The 15,994-nt window shown below is 36.8% G+C and overlaps 1 protein-coding gene across 1 annotated transcript; it reads left to right on the top strand.

The window, feature by feature from the left end:
• Positions 1-1,252: 1,252 nt before the first annotated feature.
• On the top strand, positions 1,253-15,042 carry tspan6 (tetraspanin 6). The gene is made up of 8 exons (XM_028459874.1): positions 1,253-1,527; positions 10,844-11,032; positions 11,109-11,183; positions 13,184-13,279; positions 13,411-13,569; positions 13,679-13,762; positions 14,220-14,303; positions 14,431-15,042. Exons 1-7 carry the CDS (start codon positions 1,441-1,443, stop codon positions 14,286-14,288), a joined length of 759 nt encoding a protein of 252 aa, XP_028315675.1. The 5' UTR covers positions 1,253-1,440; the 3' UTR covers positions 14,289-14,303; positions 14,431-15,042.
• The last annotated feature ends 952 nt before the right edge of the window (positions 15,043-15,994 follow it).

Raw genomic sequence — 15,994 nt, 5'->3', positions numbered from 1 at the left:
CCAAATTCCATATCTTTCATTTTTTAAAGAACTTGTAAAATACTTGTACATGGAAATAAGTTCAATATGTTACCTTTGAACACATGGAGAATGCATCACTCATTATAGATAACATTTGTAAATAAAATGTGTCAAGAAAAGAAATAAGTACAAATGCTCAATTAAACCCAGAGCAGCTTTGAGTTTAAGATTTTTAAAAACTTGAAAATGTTACCCATATAATAAGAGACCTGCCTAACAGAAAAAGCTCAAACTACCAAAATGTTGTCTTTTTACGTCGTGGCGTCATCTTCGAATGTCTTAAAAGAAACAATTGCTCATTTTTAAAATGTAAGGAGTATAAAGTACAGATATTTTTTAAAAGCAAAAGAATTAAAAGTAAAAAGTTGCCAAAAAAAATAAATTCTCAAGTAAAGTACAGATACATGAAAAAAAACTACTTAGGTACAGCAACAAAGTATTTGTATTTTGTTACTTGTCACCTCTGGTCTTTATTATTCAATAAGAAAAAGAAGAAGAAAAAAAAAAGCTTTTCATACAAATATGAGTTCAATAAAAAAAAAAGTTTCAATCAAAGTAAAACTGTGTTCAAATGTACGCTTCCGTACAAATGCAATTATTTGGCTCTCTCAAATATGATTTTGAATTTGAGCATTCTCTGATTAAAGTAAACTTTGTTTTGATTGAAAAGGTTTTTTTTTATTTTTTTTTTTTTATTTTATTTTATTGAATAATAAAGACACAAATGGCACATGGAGGAAGGAGAAAAAATTGTGTTTTTCTAAAATCTTATCTTGTACTATTTTTATGTCAAAATAGTTGACACTATTTGTTATTTGAAGAAAAGAAGAAGAAAAAAAACAATACCACATTATTTTTAACCACACTACATTGCAAAGCCTATGAAATAACACTTCTGAGTGTTTTTGACTACAGGACACTCTAAATGGGGGGGGGGGGGGGGATATGGTTATTTGTGATAGTATATTTTACTTTCACTTCAGCTGAAAATGTTATACCCAGAATATATCTATGGTTAGTTGGTTATTTTTCAAGCTGTATTTTTTTCCTCTATAAAAATATCGTATCGTCATCGCGAGCCTCGTGTCGTGTATGTATCCTCCTAAACTTTGTATCTCGTCCCACCTATACGATTTCTGTTTTTATTTATTTATTTTTATTCTTCTTCTGTTGTTTTGTTTCTGCTTTTATTCTGACAGTGCGTCTTCCTGCACGCGCAACAGCAGTTTCCGTCTCATTTCCGCAGACTTGACGGTGGTCCGGATGAAGGGACGTGTTTGAGGAAAGTAGATGTAGGTCAGTGACGACATTTCCCTTTGGATTGACTCCTGGAGTAGTTTTTGTTGTCCTCCCCCCCTCTCTCTGCTCTCTGAAGAAGGACTTTTGTTCGAGTTTTTAGCGCTGATTTAAAACTGCAACATGTCGCCTCCGTCCCGTCGGCTCCAGACCAAGCCTGTGATTACCTGCCTGAAGACTTTCCTCATCTCGTACAGCCTCATTTTCTGGGTGAGTTTAACGGTCAGACACGGAGTGAAACCCACAAAGGAGCAACAATGGTGCCAACGAGGCGAACTTTTGTTTCACTATTATTAAAGAGCAAAGCGCAGTCGGACCGCTGCTGTTGTTTCTTTCACCGACGTGGACGTGTTTTTTTTTTTTTTTTTTGTCGTGATTTATCCAGCTGCAGGTTTTACAACCGTGACACAGCGGTTAGTGTTTCAACTCCGACTAAATTACTTTCCTTGACCGTGTTAAAGAGATTACACCGTATACGATTTAATCCGATAATAATCGGAAACAAGAGTTTGCGAAGGTTTTTTTTTTTTTTTTTTTTTTTTGCTATTTAAGATCACATTAAAGCTAACTAATGCTATCAGGAGTTTCGTGAAGCATTGAAGTTCTCCAGGTTCAGTAAAGGGTTCACACCAGGCCGCTGGTTCTTAAACTAGGGGGTGCGTGACGTCATTGCATGGGGTGCGCGAGAATGCCCAGCACCTGTGTCAAACTCGAGGCCCGGGGGCCAAATTTGGCCCTTTAGAGCAAGGGTGTCAAACTCATTTTAGTTCAGGGGCCAAATACGGAGCAGTTTTAACCCAAGTGGGCCACACATTTTATGCTGGAAAATGAGTAATTTCACCATTATTGTGGCATAGTTTACACTTCTACATATACATAAAATACTAAATATGTAAAAAAAAACAAAAAAAACAACCATATCCAAGCAATAAGTGACAGATATCAGTCCCAACAGGATCTTTACTTTAAAATTCTTGGATTTTGTGACCAATTTCTATTTAATTAAGGGAATTATGTCATAATTTCAGGAAAATTGAAGGATTTTATAGGTATTCTGAGGGTTTGGTTTTTTTTCAACAGTTCAATAATAAAAATGATTGCGACCATGCGATATAAGCACAGGGTAAACTGTGAGCCCCTGCAAATATTGCTGTTTCATTTACACAATGATGCATGTTTTCTCTGTCATTTTTACTTTCTCCTGCAGGCCAAATTGGATTCTCCAAAGGGCTGAATTTGGCCCCCGGGCCATGAGTTTGACACATGTGCTTGAGAGCATCTAATTCAGCCTGCAGGAGAAAGTGAAAATGACAAGGAGACCATGAATCATTCTGTAAATGACCAAATAATTCAGTTGGATATTGTTAGTTCATTATATGTTACATATTACCGTTATTTACTGTATATGTGAAAAACCTTGGGCACAAAAATGTTAAAATTGGTTACTTTTTGCAGCCCACTTGAGATCAAACTGGTCTGTATTTGGCCCTTGAACACTCCTGGCCTAGCACATTAAAACATAATCAAACGTGATCATAATTATTCCAAGAAGAAAAGAAGAAATGTCTTTAGGGTCTAGATCCAATAAAGTTTGGGAAACACTGGCCTAGTTTTTTGCGGTCAAAGAATGTTATTACCAGAGGTGCAAAGGGTACTGATGTATCCTATTCAAGTAGAAGTGCTGTTATTTAATTGAAATTGTACTCAAGTACAAGTAAATCATGCATAAGGGGTGGGAACCTCTGGGTACCTCACAATACGCAATATGAAGCTCATTATAATGATTATCTCACGATATGACAATACTGGGATTATCAATATATTGGTCAGAAATCAATAGGGATGTAACGATTAATCGTAAGGCAGTTAAAAAATCGATTCAAAGGTATCATGGTTAACATCGATACTCTGAAAATTGAATCGCAGTACTTTTTTAAACAGCAGAGGGTGCTATATATGTATCCTTCTCGTCCAAAAGTGTAGGCGGCGGGCGGAATCTGCTACTACTTTCTTTCTGGTTGCCTTCTTCTCTTAAACATGTTCATAAATGATTCCTTACCCCTTTAGCACTGAAATAATATCTGTAATATTACATGAATATCTGTAAAAGTCACGTTTTTCTATTAGCCCTGTCTGCTAGCGTAGCATCTCTTCTTCACTGCTAGAATAGTTGCATGCCAACCGACCACTGGGTTACCAGCGCCCTCTGCTGGTCCAAACAAATATCTGATGTAAATACGGTGCAGACTGTTTTTTTTTTTTGTTTTTTTTAAGTCCAATTGTTAAGGCACAAAATACATTTTCAGTTGCACTTTTAAAAAGAAAAGGAACTATTATGTAATTTTGCATTGTTTACTATAGAACCAGAATTTAAATTAATAGGCTTCTTCTTTATTTGTATTATTCCTTTATTTATTTCATTCAAGATTTATTTTTAGTTAAATTGCATTGTTTTGAATAGTTTGTCAAAGGATTCTTTTGACAATGAAATATATAAGTAAAATAGTACAGTATTTTCTAGTTTTTTCCCCCCAAAAAATAAAGGAATATTTTTCAGTCATCATTTGTCTACAGTCCCATTTTGTAAAAAAAATCGTGAGAGAATCGTATCGTGAACCCAGTATCATGAATCGGATCGGGAGTTGAGTGAATCGTTACATCCCTAGAAATCAATCTACGATAATCTATAACATAACAAGAAAAAAAAAGATGAAGTGAAAAATTACATTTTTTTGAAAGACAATAAATTGAAAAAGTGTCCTATGAACAGTGACACTATTTCAGTGTAACATATCTGTAAATAAGTGTCAACATACCGATGTAAACTAATAAGTATCTCCAATAGTGCTTTTTGTAAACAATAAATTTCTTACCAGTGACACCATTATAGTGCAATATTCCAGTAAACAAAATATTGGTTCCTTCAATAGTGACAAAAAATTCTGTGAAGACCTACCTGCACGTTAGTGAAAAAGCCAAAAAGGTTTTGAAAAATAATAAAATAAGTCTTAAATATAAAAAAACAAAAATTTAATCGATACTTAGCGCAAGTATATTGATAATCGATCATGCGAAAAAATATATCGCCATATCGAGATATTGTCACACTCCTACATAAGATACACAAGTACAACCAAAAAGTCACTCAATGAAATAGTATTCAAAGTAAAAGTTACTTGTTACTTTTACCCCCCACGTTTATTGTCAGTAATAGATCTTGCCACGGTTCCCTTGTATACAGTAAACATATCATGTATAAACTTAAAAGAAAGAGATGACAGTTGGAACTTCATTTATTTTCTACAAAGGCATCTGTATAAAATAAAAGGTTTGTGAAATTTTATAATTCTTTTAAAAAATAAAATAACACCAATGAGGGCTCAACATTTCCTTTGTGTCTGGGATGTTTTGAATCCTGTTTTCATTCGTCTCTATAGTTATTTTGTAAATATTGGTTATAAAACTTCTCAAGTTTCCCTTCTTCCTTTGTAAACATCTGGATGACAGCTCAGCTATTGTTCTAATGCTTCAAATATTAACTAGGTTTTGGTTACTGCCATTGATTTGTAAGGAAGAATTTGTCAGCAAATGTTTTATGTTTTCGTATTAGAACATTGTACAAAAACGTGCAGCAAGGGCAAGTTATTATTTGTCTGCTTGTTTTTTTTAAAAATATTTCTTAGTTACCAATCAAAAGCTTGTAATCTTTTAAGCGATTAACCCTGAGGCTAAGTCAGGTTACACCCTGAGCACAGGTGAACACATTACACTTTATCATGAGTTGTAAAGCAGAAGCAGCATCACTAACTTTTGTTTCATTTTCTAGCTAATGTTTCTCTGGACGCCTTCCATCACCAAACAAACCCATAAATACTCAACCGTAATTATTTGGCCTTTCTCCTCGTGGTCAGTTTGTATAAAGTTGTTTATTATCCAATGATGAATAGTAGCGATTAATCTGCACAGGCAGGCATGTTGTTTTCACCAGAGCACTTAAGAGTTTGGCGGTGACATTAAGGATCCAAAGGTCAGTGCATTAGCAGGGCTTGTGTTTGATGTTGTTAATGTTGGTCAGGAAGCTTCAGTCACTCTCCATTTGCTCGTCATCTGTATGTGTGTGAACTTTTAGTGATGATAATATCTATGCAAAAAACAAAACACAATTGTAGTCATACTGTTGCTTTGATCAGCATGAAACTCAGATATTCACTTTATTCAGTCACAACAAAGTTGATTTTAATTACAGTGTTCCCGCAGGTCCTTCAAAAAGTCTTAAAAGGCATTCATTTCATGAATTATAAACTTAAGCCTTAATTGTCATTAAAATGTCTTAAGTCAATGTTTCAAAAGTCTTGAATTTTAACACAGTATGGTTTTATGATTGTAATTAGTGTCACATTTCGAACTAAATGGTAACATTCGTTTTTAAAATGTTTTATAATTTTCTGTAACATTGCACAATCAAGACAGCGGAATCAACTACAAAACAGTGACGTGATTGCAGCGGGACTTTCAACAACATGGGAAAATGTAAATTTAATTTAATTTTTTCTTAATGGTTTTAATGTTTTGTATTTTTGTTGTTGTCTTATAGATTTCTGGCTTTTTTTGTAGTCATTTTGTGTGTTTTTAGAGTGATTTTGATTATTTTAGTCTGCTTTATTTGTGTATTTTACTGTCATTTTGTGTATTTTTGTGTTGTTTAGTTACTTTGGGGGCCACGGCACTAGTTGCCTGTCTGCACTAGACACTGGAAAAAATGTACTCTAACTAGAGCTGGGCGATATATCGAATATACTCGATATATCGCAGCTTGTAGTCTGTGCGGTGTTGAAAATGACCATACCGTTAAACTCGCGGACTTTTTTTTTTTTTTTTTTTTAAATTTCTTAGTGGCATTATGCACAAAAGGTGCTGTAGTGGCAACACACAAAAACGAAGTTTTACCACTTCCTTGCAGGACATGAAGTTTTCTGACTCGTCTGTTCCAAACATAATCCAATAAAAAATGAAGAAAAAAGAGGCAAGCGTAGGATGAATCAATCTGATTCTTTAATCCACAAAAATAGAAAAACTAAAATAAAAGTTCCAAAATCAAAGTGTCCTTATATTTAAAGCTCAGTCTCAAAGTCCCAAAAATAATAAATCCTTACGTAAAGACCACACTGACGTCCGACCGCGACAATGACGTTTCCGATGGCGATGACGTCATTGACGGTGATGACGACGATGACGTCACTGACGGTGGCACTGGCGCTGACAATGCTGACCACTTTGACTGTTTAGGTTGACGGTTTGAACAGTTTTTACGGTCAGAAACACTGTTGCTCCTCGTCCTGCTTCACTAAACTGCTGTCCTTTGACCGCATGGACTTCACCAGCCTGTGTTTTCCTTCACTTTTCGACACTAACCCACACTTTACGGTAGAAATCCAGGTTTACAGCAGCAAGTCAAAACCAATGGAGCACAGAAACTCTGATCATTTAAAAACGTCAACATAAATCAATATTTAAACAATATTACCTTTAAAACTATTTCAAACTTACCTATTCCAAACATATTAATATTTAAATATAAAAAATACTGACATAATAATGATATGGCTCTAACAGGTGCACTTAAATTTAGTGTTGTTTTGAAATGCCATCTTAATGACAACATGCACAAAAGGGCACTATTTGTTTTAAAATATTGTAGTGGCATTATGTACAAAAAGTGCACTTTAATTTTGTGTTTTGAAATGCCATGTGAGTTGCATCCTGCACTAATGTCTTGTTTTGAAATGTCTCTGTGACAATTTTGCACAGAACGTGCACTTTCTGTTGACAATTTTATGTTTGAGCCACTCACTGTTTAATAAATACAGTTATGTCAACTTTGACTTAGTTGTGACATCCCCTTTTTTGCATGAAAGTTTAAAATTGGCATATATTAATGCAGTATGATCAAGAATGTTTTAATGTAGACATATAGAATCATCATACTGGTGTGATTTTGTGCATCAAAGTGTTAATTCAAGGGTAATGCAAAATATCGAGATATATATCGTGTATCGTGACATGGCCTAAAAATATCGCGGTATTTATAAAAGGCCATATCGCCCAGCCCTAACTCTAACCCTATTGAATGATGTGGCATTTTTTCCCCAGTGTGTTTACTGTGAACTTACATTGGTCTGAAATTTAATTTCAAATGGCAATAAAAAGTTTAGCATTTAATTTGACTGAAGCTGTGTAAATTATCAATAATTGGAAACATTTGTTGTTTTTTCTAATTGTTAAAAAATATTTGTTCATGTTTTTTTAATTTTATTTTAGGAAGGTGTTTCTTTTGACATTAACTTTGACTTTAAATGTAAATATCAGCAAAGAAACCAGGGATAACAATGATTTAGAGCCGGGGGTTGTTGCTAACTTAAAATAAACATGAGCTCATATTCTGAAAAAAGGGCCACTTATCTCTGCTTTCCCCTTTTTATCTTTGCACCGAGCAAACACAGGCGTGTGTGTGTTTGTGTGACCACAGTCACTGCTGCTATGAACACAACATTCAGGTCAGTGCTTTTATCAGCTTTATGGCTGCTGGCTGATTGGATGGATGTGTCCCCCTCCAGCTGTTGACTTGTGCAGTGAGCATTAAGAGGAAAGATGCTCAGACGATTGGATCAAATCAGAAGCTGGAGGTGGAGGAGCCTCCGTGATATGGAGGAGAATCACTAAAACAGGAACAGGCCGAGAAATGTTTAACTAGCATGTGTTGATTTTTAGTGTTGTCAGTGATACAAGATGGGAGCAGCACTGATCAAATGCATGGAGGCTGTTTCCTGTTTGTGTCCGATACAAATGCTGGTTTATAAAGTGTGAAACATGTTTGTAGGGTGTATATCGCAATATTTTACAGCGCGATTATTATATCGATCCAAAAAATGTCCAAATTCATTTTCTTTTTATCATGTTTATTAACAAAAAAAAAACATTTAATTGCGGTATCATATGCATAGCAATTAAAACGCCCAGTCACTAGGTGTCAGTGAACCACATCAGACCTTTTTAAACTACTTCACTTCTCAATGCATTTTAGCTTGGAAGTTGATTGCACTTTATTTTTCTAAAACATACTAAGCTCTTTTACAGATGTATGTGGTTATTAAAAAATACAATTAAAAGAATTTGAGAACTTAACAGAATCAGAATCTGTTGTGAAAGCAAAAGTTGGAACTTGTTTTTGATATTGGTGGTTTGCGAATTACAGTTAGTTACTATTTACTTGTTTTAGCAAGTTTAAAAAAAGGAAATAAATTGTATTTCATACCATTTTGTACTTGTGAAGGTGAAATTTGTAATTATTGATACTGCGATATATTGCAATATATATCATATTTAGTATTGGGATATAACGGGATAATACTTGTCGTGACATGCAAATAATTTATCGTATTGTCAGATTTTATGGCAATGCACATCTCTCGAAGCCGGTCATCACCAATCATCATTTCCCAGTTTGAAATGTGTAAATAACCTATGAAATATTCAATTATTTAACCCAAACTTGGCAACAAGAATAAAACTTCTGAAAGACGTTTTGAATTGTTACAGTTAAATTTATGGTTACCTCGTCTTTGACTTGAAAACACACTCTGCGGTGATAAATGATGAAGACCAGACAGGAGAGATGATGAAGTAATAAAAAAATGATTTAATCTAAACGAAATAAAAAGGTACAAAGCGGGATAGACAAAGAAGTGGTCTCCTCTGGCCAGAGGAGAAGCGCGAAGAGAGAGACCAAAAGTTCCTTTCACACACATTTGTACCCCACTGTCCCACCTCCCCCCTTCCACAGACAATAAAGAAGAGACCGGGGGGGAGGTCAGTCTGCCGGAGTTGACACCTCCGATGTCGGGGTGAAAGTTAGGGGGTGTGTGTGTGTGTGTGTGTGTGTGTGTGTGTGTGTGTGTGTGTGTGTGTGTGTGTGTGTGTGTGTGTGTGTGTGTGTGTGTGTGTGTGTGTGTGTGTGTGTGTGTGTGTGTGTGTGTGTGTGTGTGTGTGTGTGTGTGTGTGTGTGTGTGTGTGTGTGCGCGCGCGCGCGCGTGTGTGATGTCTGGGGTGGGTTTGGATGTGCTCTGGCCTTGGAGATTAAACTGAGGCCAACTGACATTCCTTTAGAGAAGCTGTATTATGGGAGTATGAGCCCACTGACTTTGCAGGAAAAAGAAAAGACATCAGACAGGCGTGGAAAGTTACAACTTGGGGTATTAAGTTGAATGAGATCAAAAAGCAAATATATGAGTATACATAATTAATCAATTTTGTCACCACAAATGAAACTACATTTAGTGCAAATTGTTTGGTGTTTTTTAACATCAAACATTTCCTGGTGGATTTCTTGCAGTTCATTGATGCGATTCCCTATAAATTCCTCAATTTATTGGGACTCGTTTTGTTTATTTCAGGATTGTTTTTGATACTTGACAAAAATAATGAATTTCAAGGCAATTTGCCAAGTAATAATTTTAAGAACGCCTAAAAACAATGAATAAATGACAATTACCAGGGGTCTCCAACCTTTTATTGTCTCTGAGCTACTTTCGAACAATGAATGTGCCGGAGAGCTACTATTCAGACCGCTAATTTCCATATAGAACAGGTAAATGTGCTTATTTTGGATACACATTCAAATATATTGACAGAATTAGGGCTGCTAACTTTGGTCGTTTAGTCGACTAATTGGTCGATGCCGTTGTGGTCGACCAAGATTTTCATTGATTTTTTCTAGTCTTTTCACGAGCTACTGGTAAAGGCACCGCGAGTGACGTGTTGGAGATGTCTGCCATATACTATGTGCAACTTCCTGTGTAATAGATAAATAAAATACAAATGTAAAGAGGTTTAGGAAACATGTACGACCCAGTGTGCCACGCTTGGAAAAACATTTTTTTTTTTAAGGTAGAAATAAAACTTCATTATTATTGTGCCACATGTGAGATTAAAATTGCCCCCAAAGCATTGAATGTTTTTCATTATAATTCATGTTTTCTCTGTAAGTTTTACCTCAAACATTCTTTAACATATGGGCTATGGAATATGGGCTTGACACTTTTAATCAACTGTTTTTTTTACTAGAAGGAAAATAAATCAAGCATTACTAAACCACCAACCTATTATAAACGTTCATTGATAGTGATGTTATGCTCTTTTAGTTACAGTATTTATAGCACAGGAAGCTGTACCAATAATATCTATTCGGAATAAGGATTTTACTATTTCAATTGGATAAGTCTAATATAGTTGAACTACTTGGTTCCCAGTTTTATTAAAAACCAGATTTCTGGGTTTTGTCAGATGGTGGGAAATGGCTGTGACTTGACAACATGCAGCTGGATGATTGATAGCACAGTGCCAGAGAATGGAGACCAGGTGGTTTCTAGCCTTTAAAGTCAAGCTTTCTCAGTGTCCACCCTAAAAAAAACTGTCTTCCTCCTTTTCTTCGGCTCTTTCGTGTCTGCTCTGACTCTGTCACTGCTCTCAGTTCACAGGTGTGATCCTGCTGGGGGTCGGGATTTGGGGGAAGGTCAGCCTGGAGAAATACTTTTCTCTGGTTTCTGAGGAGAGCACCAACGCACCATATGTCCTCATCGGGACCGGAGCCATCATCATTATTTTTGGTCTGTTCGGCTGTTTTGCTACGTGCCGTGGCAGCCCATGGATGCTTAAACTGGTTGGTGATGGAAAACGCAGTTGTAGATATTCTGTCATGTGACTTTTTGTGATCATTTTATTTCCTGTGCTTTCAGTATGCCATGTTTTTGACCCTGGTGTTCCTGGCTGAGCTTGTTGCTGGAATCTCAGGCTTCATCTTCAGACACGAGGTTAGTGGTTTAAGAGGGTTTAGTTCACTGGTTTCCAACCTTTCTTGGATCGTTACTCTACAAAATTCTGGATACCCCAATGACTGCATTTTATTGAACTAGATTTATACAGTCCCCTCCAAAAGTATTGGAACTGTAAGGTCAATTCCTTTGTTTTTGTTGTATACTGAAGACATTTGGGTTTCAGATCAAAACATAAATATGAGACAAAAATTCAGAATTCCAGCTTTTATTTCATGGTGTTTAATCTACAGTAGATGTGATAAACAACTCAGGACAGAGCACTTTTTGTTTGAACCCACCCACTTTTCAAGTAAGCAAAAGTATTGTAACATGTGATGGGCGTTTCTAGTTGTTCAGGTGTTGCCTTTTAGATTAATCGTATAAACATTAAATAATTCTTGTTTTTGGCTTTGGGTTTCACCTGTGAAAACTGGTCTTCATGTTTGCTTAACAGCAAATGCAGAGAGCTGTCTATGGGAGAAAAGCAAACCATTTTGAAGCTGAGAGAAGAGGGAAAATTGATCAGAGCTATTGCACAAACATTGGGCATAGCCATTACAACAATTTGGAATGTCCTGAAAAAGAAAAACGACTGGTGTAATGAGCAACAGACATCGAACAGGTCAATCAAGGGTATCAACAGCAGTTGATGACAGAAACATTGTTAGAGATGTGAAGAAACACCTAAAGACAACAGATGGTGACATCACTGCCAAGCTCCACAGGGCAGGGGTCCTGTTCGAAAGAAGAAATATAGAGGCCATACCACAAGATGCAAACCACTCATCAGCAAAAAGAATCGGGAAGGCCAGATTGGATTTTGCATAGAAGAACAGAGATGAGCCACAAAAGTTTAGGAACAAAGTTTCATGGACTGATGAGACCAAGATTAACCTCTACCAAAATGATGGAAAGGCCAAAGTATGAAGAAAGAAAGAATCTGCTTATGATCCAAAACACACAAGCTTATCTGTGAAGCATGGTGGAGGTAATGTTATCACTTGGGCTTGCACGGCTGCTTCTGGAACGGGCTCATTAGTCTTCATTGTTGATGTAACTCACGATGGAAAAGTGGAGGGTTTTAGACTGGTCAAGTCAATCACCGGACCTTAAATCAATAGAGCATGCATTTTAGGGAGAAACCCCCAGAAACAAAGAAGAACTGAAAGAGGCTGCAGTAAAGGCCTGGAAAAGCATTTCAAATGAAGAATGCAACAGTCTGGTGAAGTCAATGGGGTCACAGGCTTGATGCAGTTATTGCACGTAAGGGTTGTGCCACAAAGTTACAAGTCAACTACTCTCTGCATACACAATCAAAAGACCAGGGAGGCTGGCCCAACTGACTGTTGATTTTTGCGACAGTGCTACGGCACTTGTGGCCACTAAGGGCGCTTGATTTGAAAGGTACAGGTCTAGCGCCCCTAGTGACCAAAAGTTACACAGTGTGCCTTTAAAATGTAATTTCTGTTCCAATACTTTTGCTCACTTGAAAAGTGGCTGGGTTCAAACAAAAGGTGCTCTGTCCTGAGTTCTAGATGTAAATATCATGAAATAAAAGCTGGAATTGTGAACTTTTGTCTCATATTCAGGTTTTGATCTGAAACCCAAATATTGACCATGCCGTTCCACTACTGTTGGAGGGAACTGTATTTGAGATACTGAAAGTATAGTTTTAATTTGAAAAAAATTATAATTAGAAAAAATGTTCAACCTTCTGAGATGGAGATAAACGTTCCTCACTGGGAAAACTTCTGAATTTTCCATTCCTTATCACAAATACTTGAACTGGATCGGCTGAGAAATGTCTCAAGGACAGTTATTGGGACTTTAATGGCAAGACTTTTCAGGAGAAAGCTCAGGAGAAACTCATTTGTTTCTACAAGGATGGCCATCAAAGACAACATTGCCAGTTTACTTTGGAGATGTCTGTTTACTTGATGAAGCCTGTCACATTGTCACAGTCAAACATTAAATCCACTGTGTATAACGTTCATCAGATCAAGGCCACTTTGGGCGTCGCCTACACCAATGCTGTGAAGTCTTACAACAGCACCGAAAGCAGCAGATCTGCAGTGGACGTCATCCAGAGTGCAGTAAGTAGCTTTTCTACATGTTTGTCAGTACCTCTGAAATTCAAATTATGCTATTGGAAAATCTGTTTTCAATGCAGTTAAAAAATAAATCCAGCTCTTTCGTCCCCCGAAGTAACTGTTTCTTCTCGTAGCTGCAATGTTGTGGCATCTCAAACTACACTGACTGGCGGGACACGGATTACTTCAAAGAGAACGGCCTCCCCAGTAGCTGCTGTAAAACCAATGATGTCAACTGCACACCAGAGATCCTGAAGGACTTGGACAAGGCTATGAAGGAGGTGAACGTAAGGGTGAGTGAGCAACACACAGCACAGTCTATGATATGAAATAATCCAGCCATGCTTTTAAATGCTGAGAAAATGTGCATTATTCAGCATTTTGTTGTGCTTTTTTCCACAGGGCTGCTTCTCACTTGTGACCTCAACTATGGAGAATAATCTGGGAATCATCGCTGGAATCTCATTTGGGATTGCGTTCTTCCAGGTACGCCAGTTTGTTTAATATACAATACAAATCATCAGAGGTGTAAAGAGTACTGATATATCCTAGTCAAGTAGAAGTACCGTTACTTGGTTGATATTGTTCTCAAGTACAAGTAAGTCAGACATGGAATACTAAACTACAAGTAAAAAGTACATCATGGTACAAGTAGTGAATGGCACCCAATGACTTAAACACTTCCGGGGGTGAAGGAACAGTGGATAGTAAAGGAGATAGGAGGGACTACTTGGACGCAGCCTGGGTCTAATAACATCAAAAGGACTGCCCCCTTGTGGCCAACCTACATGTTTCCTTTTAATGACAGAAAAACAAATAATCATTAAAAGCTGATTGGGCTGATTAGCATTTTCACCAGTCCCTACATTTGTTATTGTTAATTCTATGATCTGTAGAGTTGTGTTGCTTAGTGAGATGTGTTTTGATGTTGATTTCCTTTCAGCTCATTGGGATTTTCCTGGCCTGCTGCTTGTCTCGATATATCACCAACAACCAGTACGAGATGGTCTAGAGTTGCCTGCCACTGGTATGTACTGCTTTTGATTTGCAGACATCACCAACAGATGGGGCTTTTAATTCATAATACTAAACAAAGGCTCTGTGTAGCTGTGGTTTAATGTCATCAATCAAACTGCTGTGTTTTCTGTCTGCAGGTGACTGACAGACCACTCTTGGTGCAAACTGAGTTGATATTTTAAGATTATTTGTGTGTGTTAGTTGACTGTATTTTAGAGGGACAACTCAGCAGCTTCTTTTTTAATTCAGTCTCATCAATGTAAAGAGGAGGTAAAGTAAAGTAAAGGGAGAATACCCATCAGTGGGTTTGACTAAATAGAAAAAGGATTGCACATTTCAGTGATCATTTACCTCCATCAAGCCTTAATGTCTTTATCTAGTTCTCACTTTGTTGTTGTAATTGTTTTTTTTTCCCCTTGCTGCTGCCTTTTCTTTGTAATTTTGCAGTTTAGTGTGATTTATGAAATGTAAATGGAAAGTTGGTAGATTTGCAACCTCTGCTACACTACATGTGGAGCTCAACAGATGGACCAGAGTTCACCACCTTTGATGCTGTTTGGATCAAATGGGACAACGAGCGTTCTGAGTGAAGCAGGCCAGTACTGTGAGAGGGCCTGCTAGTGCCAAAATAAAGCAGCCCAGCCAACTCTTCACTACAGTTCTCAGTGTTAAAATGTTATTCTATTGTGAATGCATGTGAAATACTTGAAAAAAAAAAAAAAAAGATAAATAAAAACCAGTATCCTTAACTGTGTGGCATCCAGGGTTCCAGTGCAGCTTGAATGTTTCCTCAAAAAGTTTCAGCCTCTTTTGAGTTTTTTTTTTTTTTTCTTTTTCTTTTGAAAGAAGTCCCAATGTGATCATTCTACGTCACACTTCAGTTAGTGAGGATGCGTCCTGCACTATTATCTGTTTTTTCTTCGCTAACTCCTACACCGTTTGTCCGAGTTTGACAAATAAGTTATCAAAAAAGGTCCAAAGATTTATGCTTGTACTTTTATCATTTGTAACTTTTAAACTTTTTGACTCATTAAATTTTTTCTTTCACATTAATTTTCTATTGAGAATGTTCAGCATTTAAGGCCTTCATCACCAGCCATTCTTCAACTGATTTTGACCATTCAACCTTTAACATGTTCAGCTACTACCATCAACCTTATCTCTAATGTTCAGCTATTGCTAAGTTAATGCTCGGTTAGTGCTAATGCAAGATTAATGCTATTGCTAGGTGAATCCGTATGCTATTGCCAGGTAAATCTAATGCTAGGCTGATGCTAATGCTAGATTAGTGTTAATGCTCTTGCTAGGTGAATGCTAATGCTAGGCTAGTGTTAATGCTAGACTCAAGCCTTTGCGATGCTAATACTTGCTTTATGTTACTACTAGGTAAATCCTAATGCCAGGTCAGTGTTAATGTTATTGCTAGGCTAATGCTAGGTTTAGGTTAATGCTATTGTGAGGCTGATGCTAATGCTAGGTTAGTGTTAGTGCTAGATTAATGTTATACTAGGCTCATGCCATTGTTAGGCTAATGCTAGTTTAATGTTACTGCAAGGTGACCGCTAATCCTAGGTTAGTGGTCATGATAATGCTAGATTAATTTTATCAGGTTAATGTTATGCTAATGCTAATACTGTTGCTAGGTAATGTTATTGCTAAACTAATGCAGTGCGATGTGAGCCAGCACCTACATCCTCACTT

Source organism: Gouania willdenowi, chromosome 10 (assembly GCF_900634775.1).
Source record: "Gouania willdenowi chromosome 10, fGouWil2.1, whole genome shotgun sequence".
Taxonomy (NCBI): domain Eukaryota; kingdom Metazoa; phylum Chordata; class Actinopteri; order Blenniiformes; family Gobiesocidae; genus Gouania; species Gouania willdenowi.
This window is presented reverse-complemented; position numbering and strand designations above follow the sequence as displayed.

Bases quoted from the DNA above. Each gene is read 5' to 3' on its own strand.
- tspan6 (XM_028459874.1), top strand. From the start codon at position 1,441: ATGTCGCCTCCGTCCCGTCGGCTCCAGACCAAGCCTGTGATTACCTGC. The intron at 11,184-13,183 runs GTTAGTGGTTTA...AACGTTCATCAG, and splicing joins GCTTCATCTTCAGACACGAG to ATCAAGGCCACTTTGGGCGT. The intron at 13,763-14,219 runs GTACGCCAGTTT...ATTTCCTTTCAG, and splicing joins TTGGGATTGCGTTCTTCCAG to CTCATTGGGATTTTCCTGGC.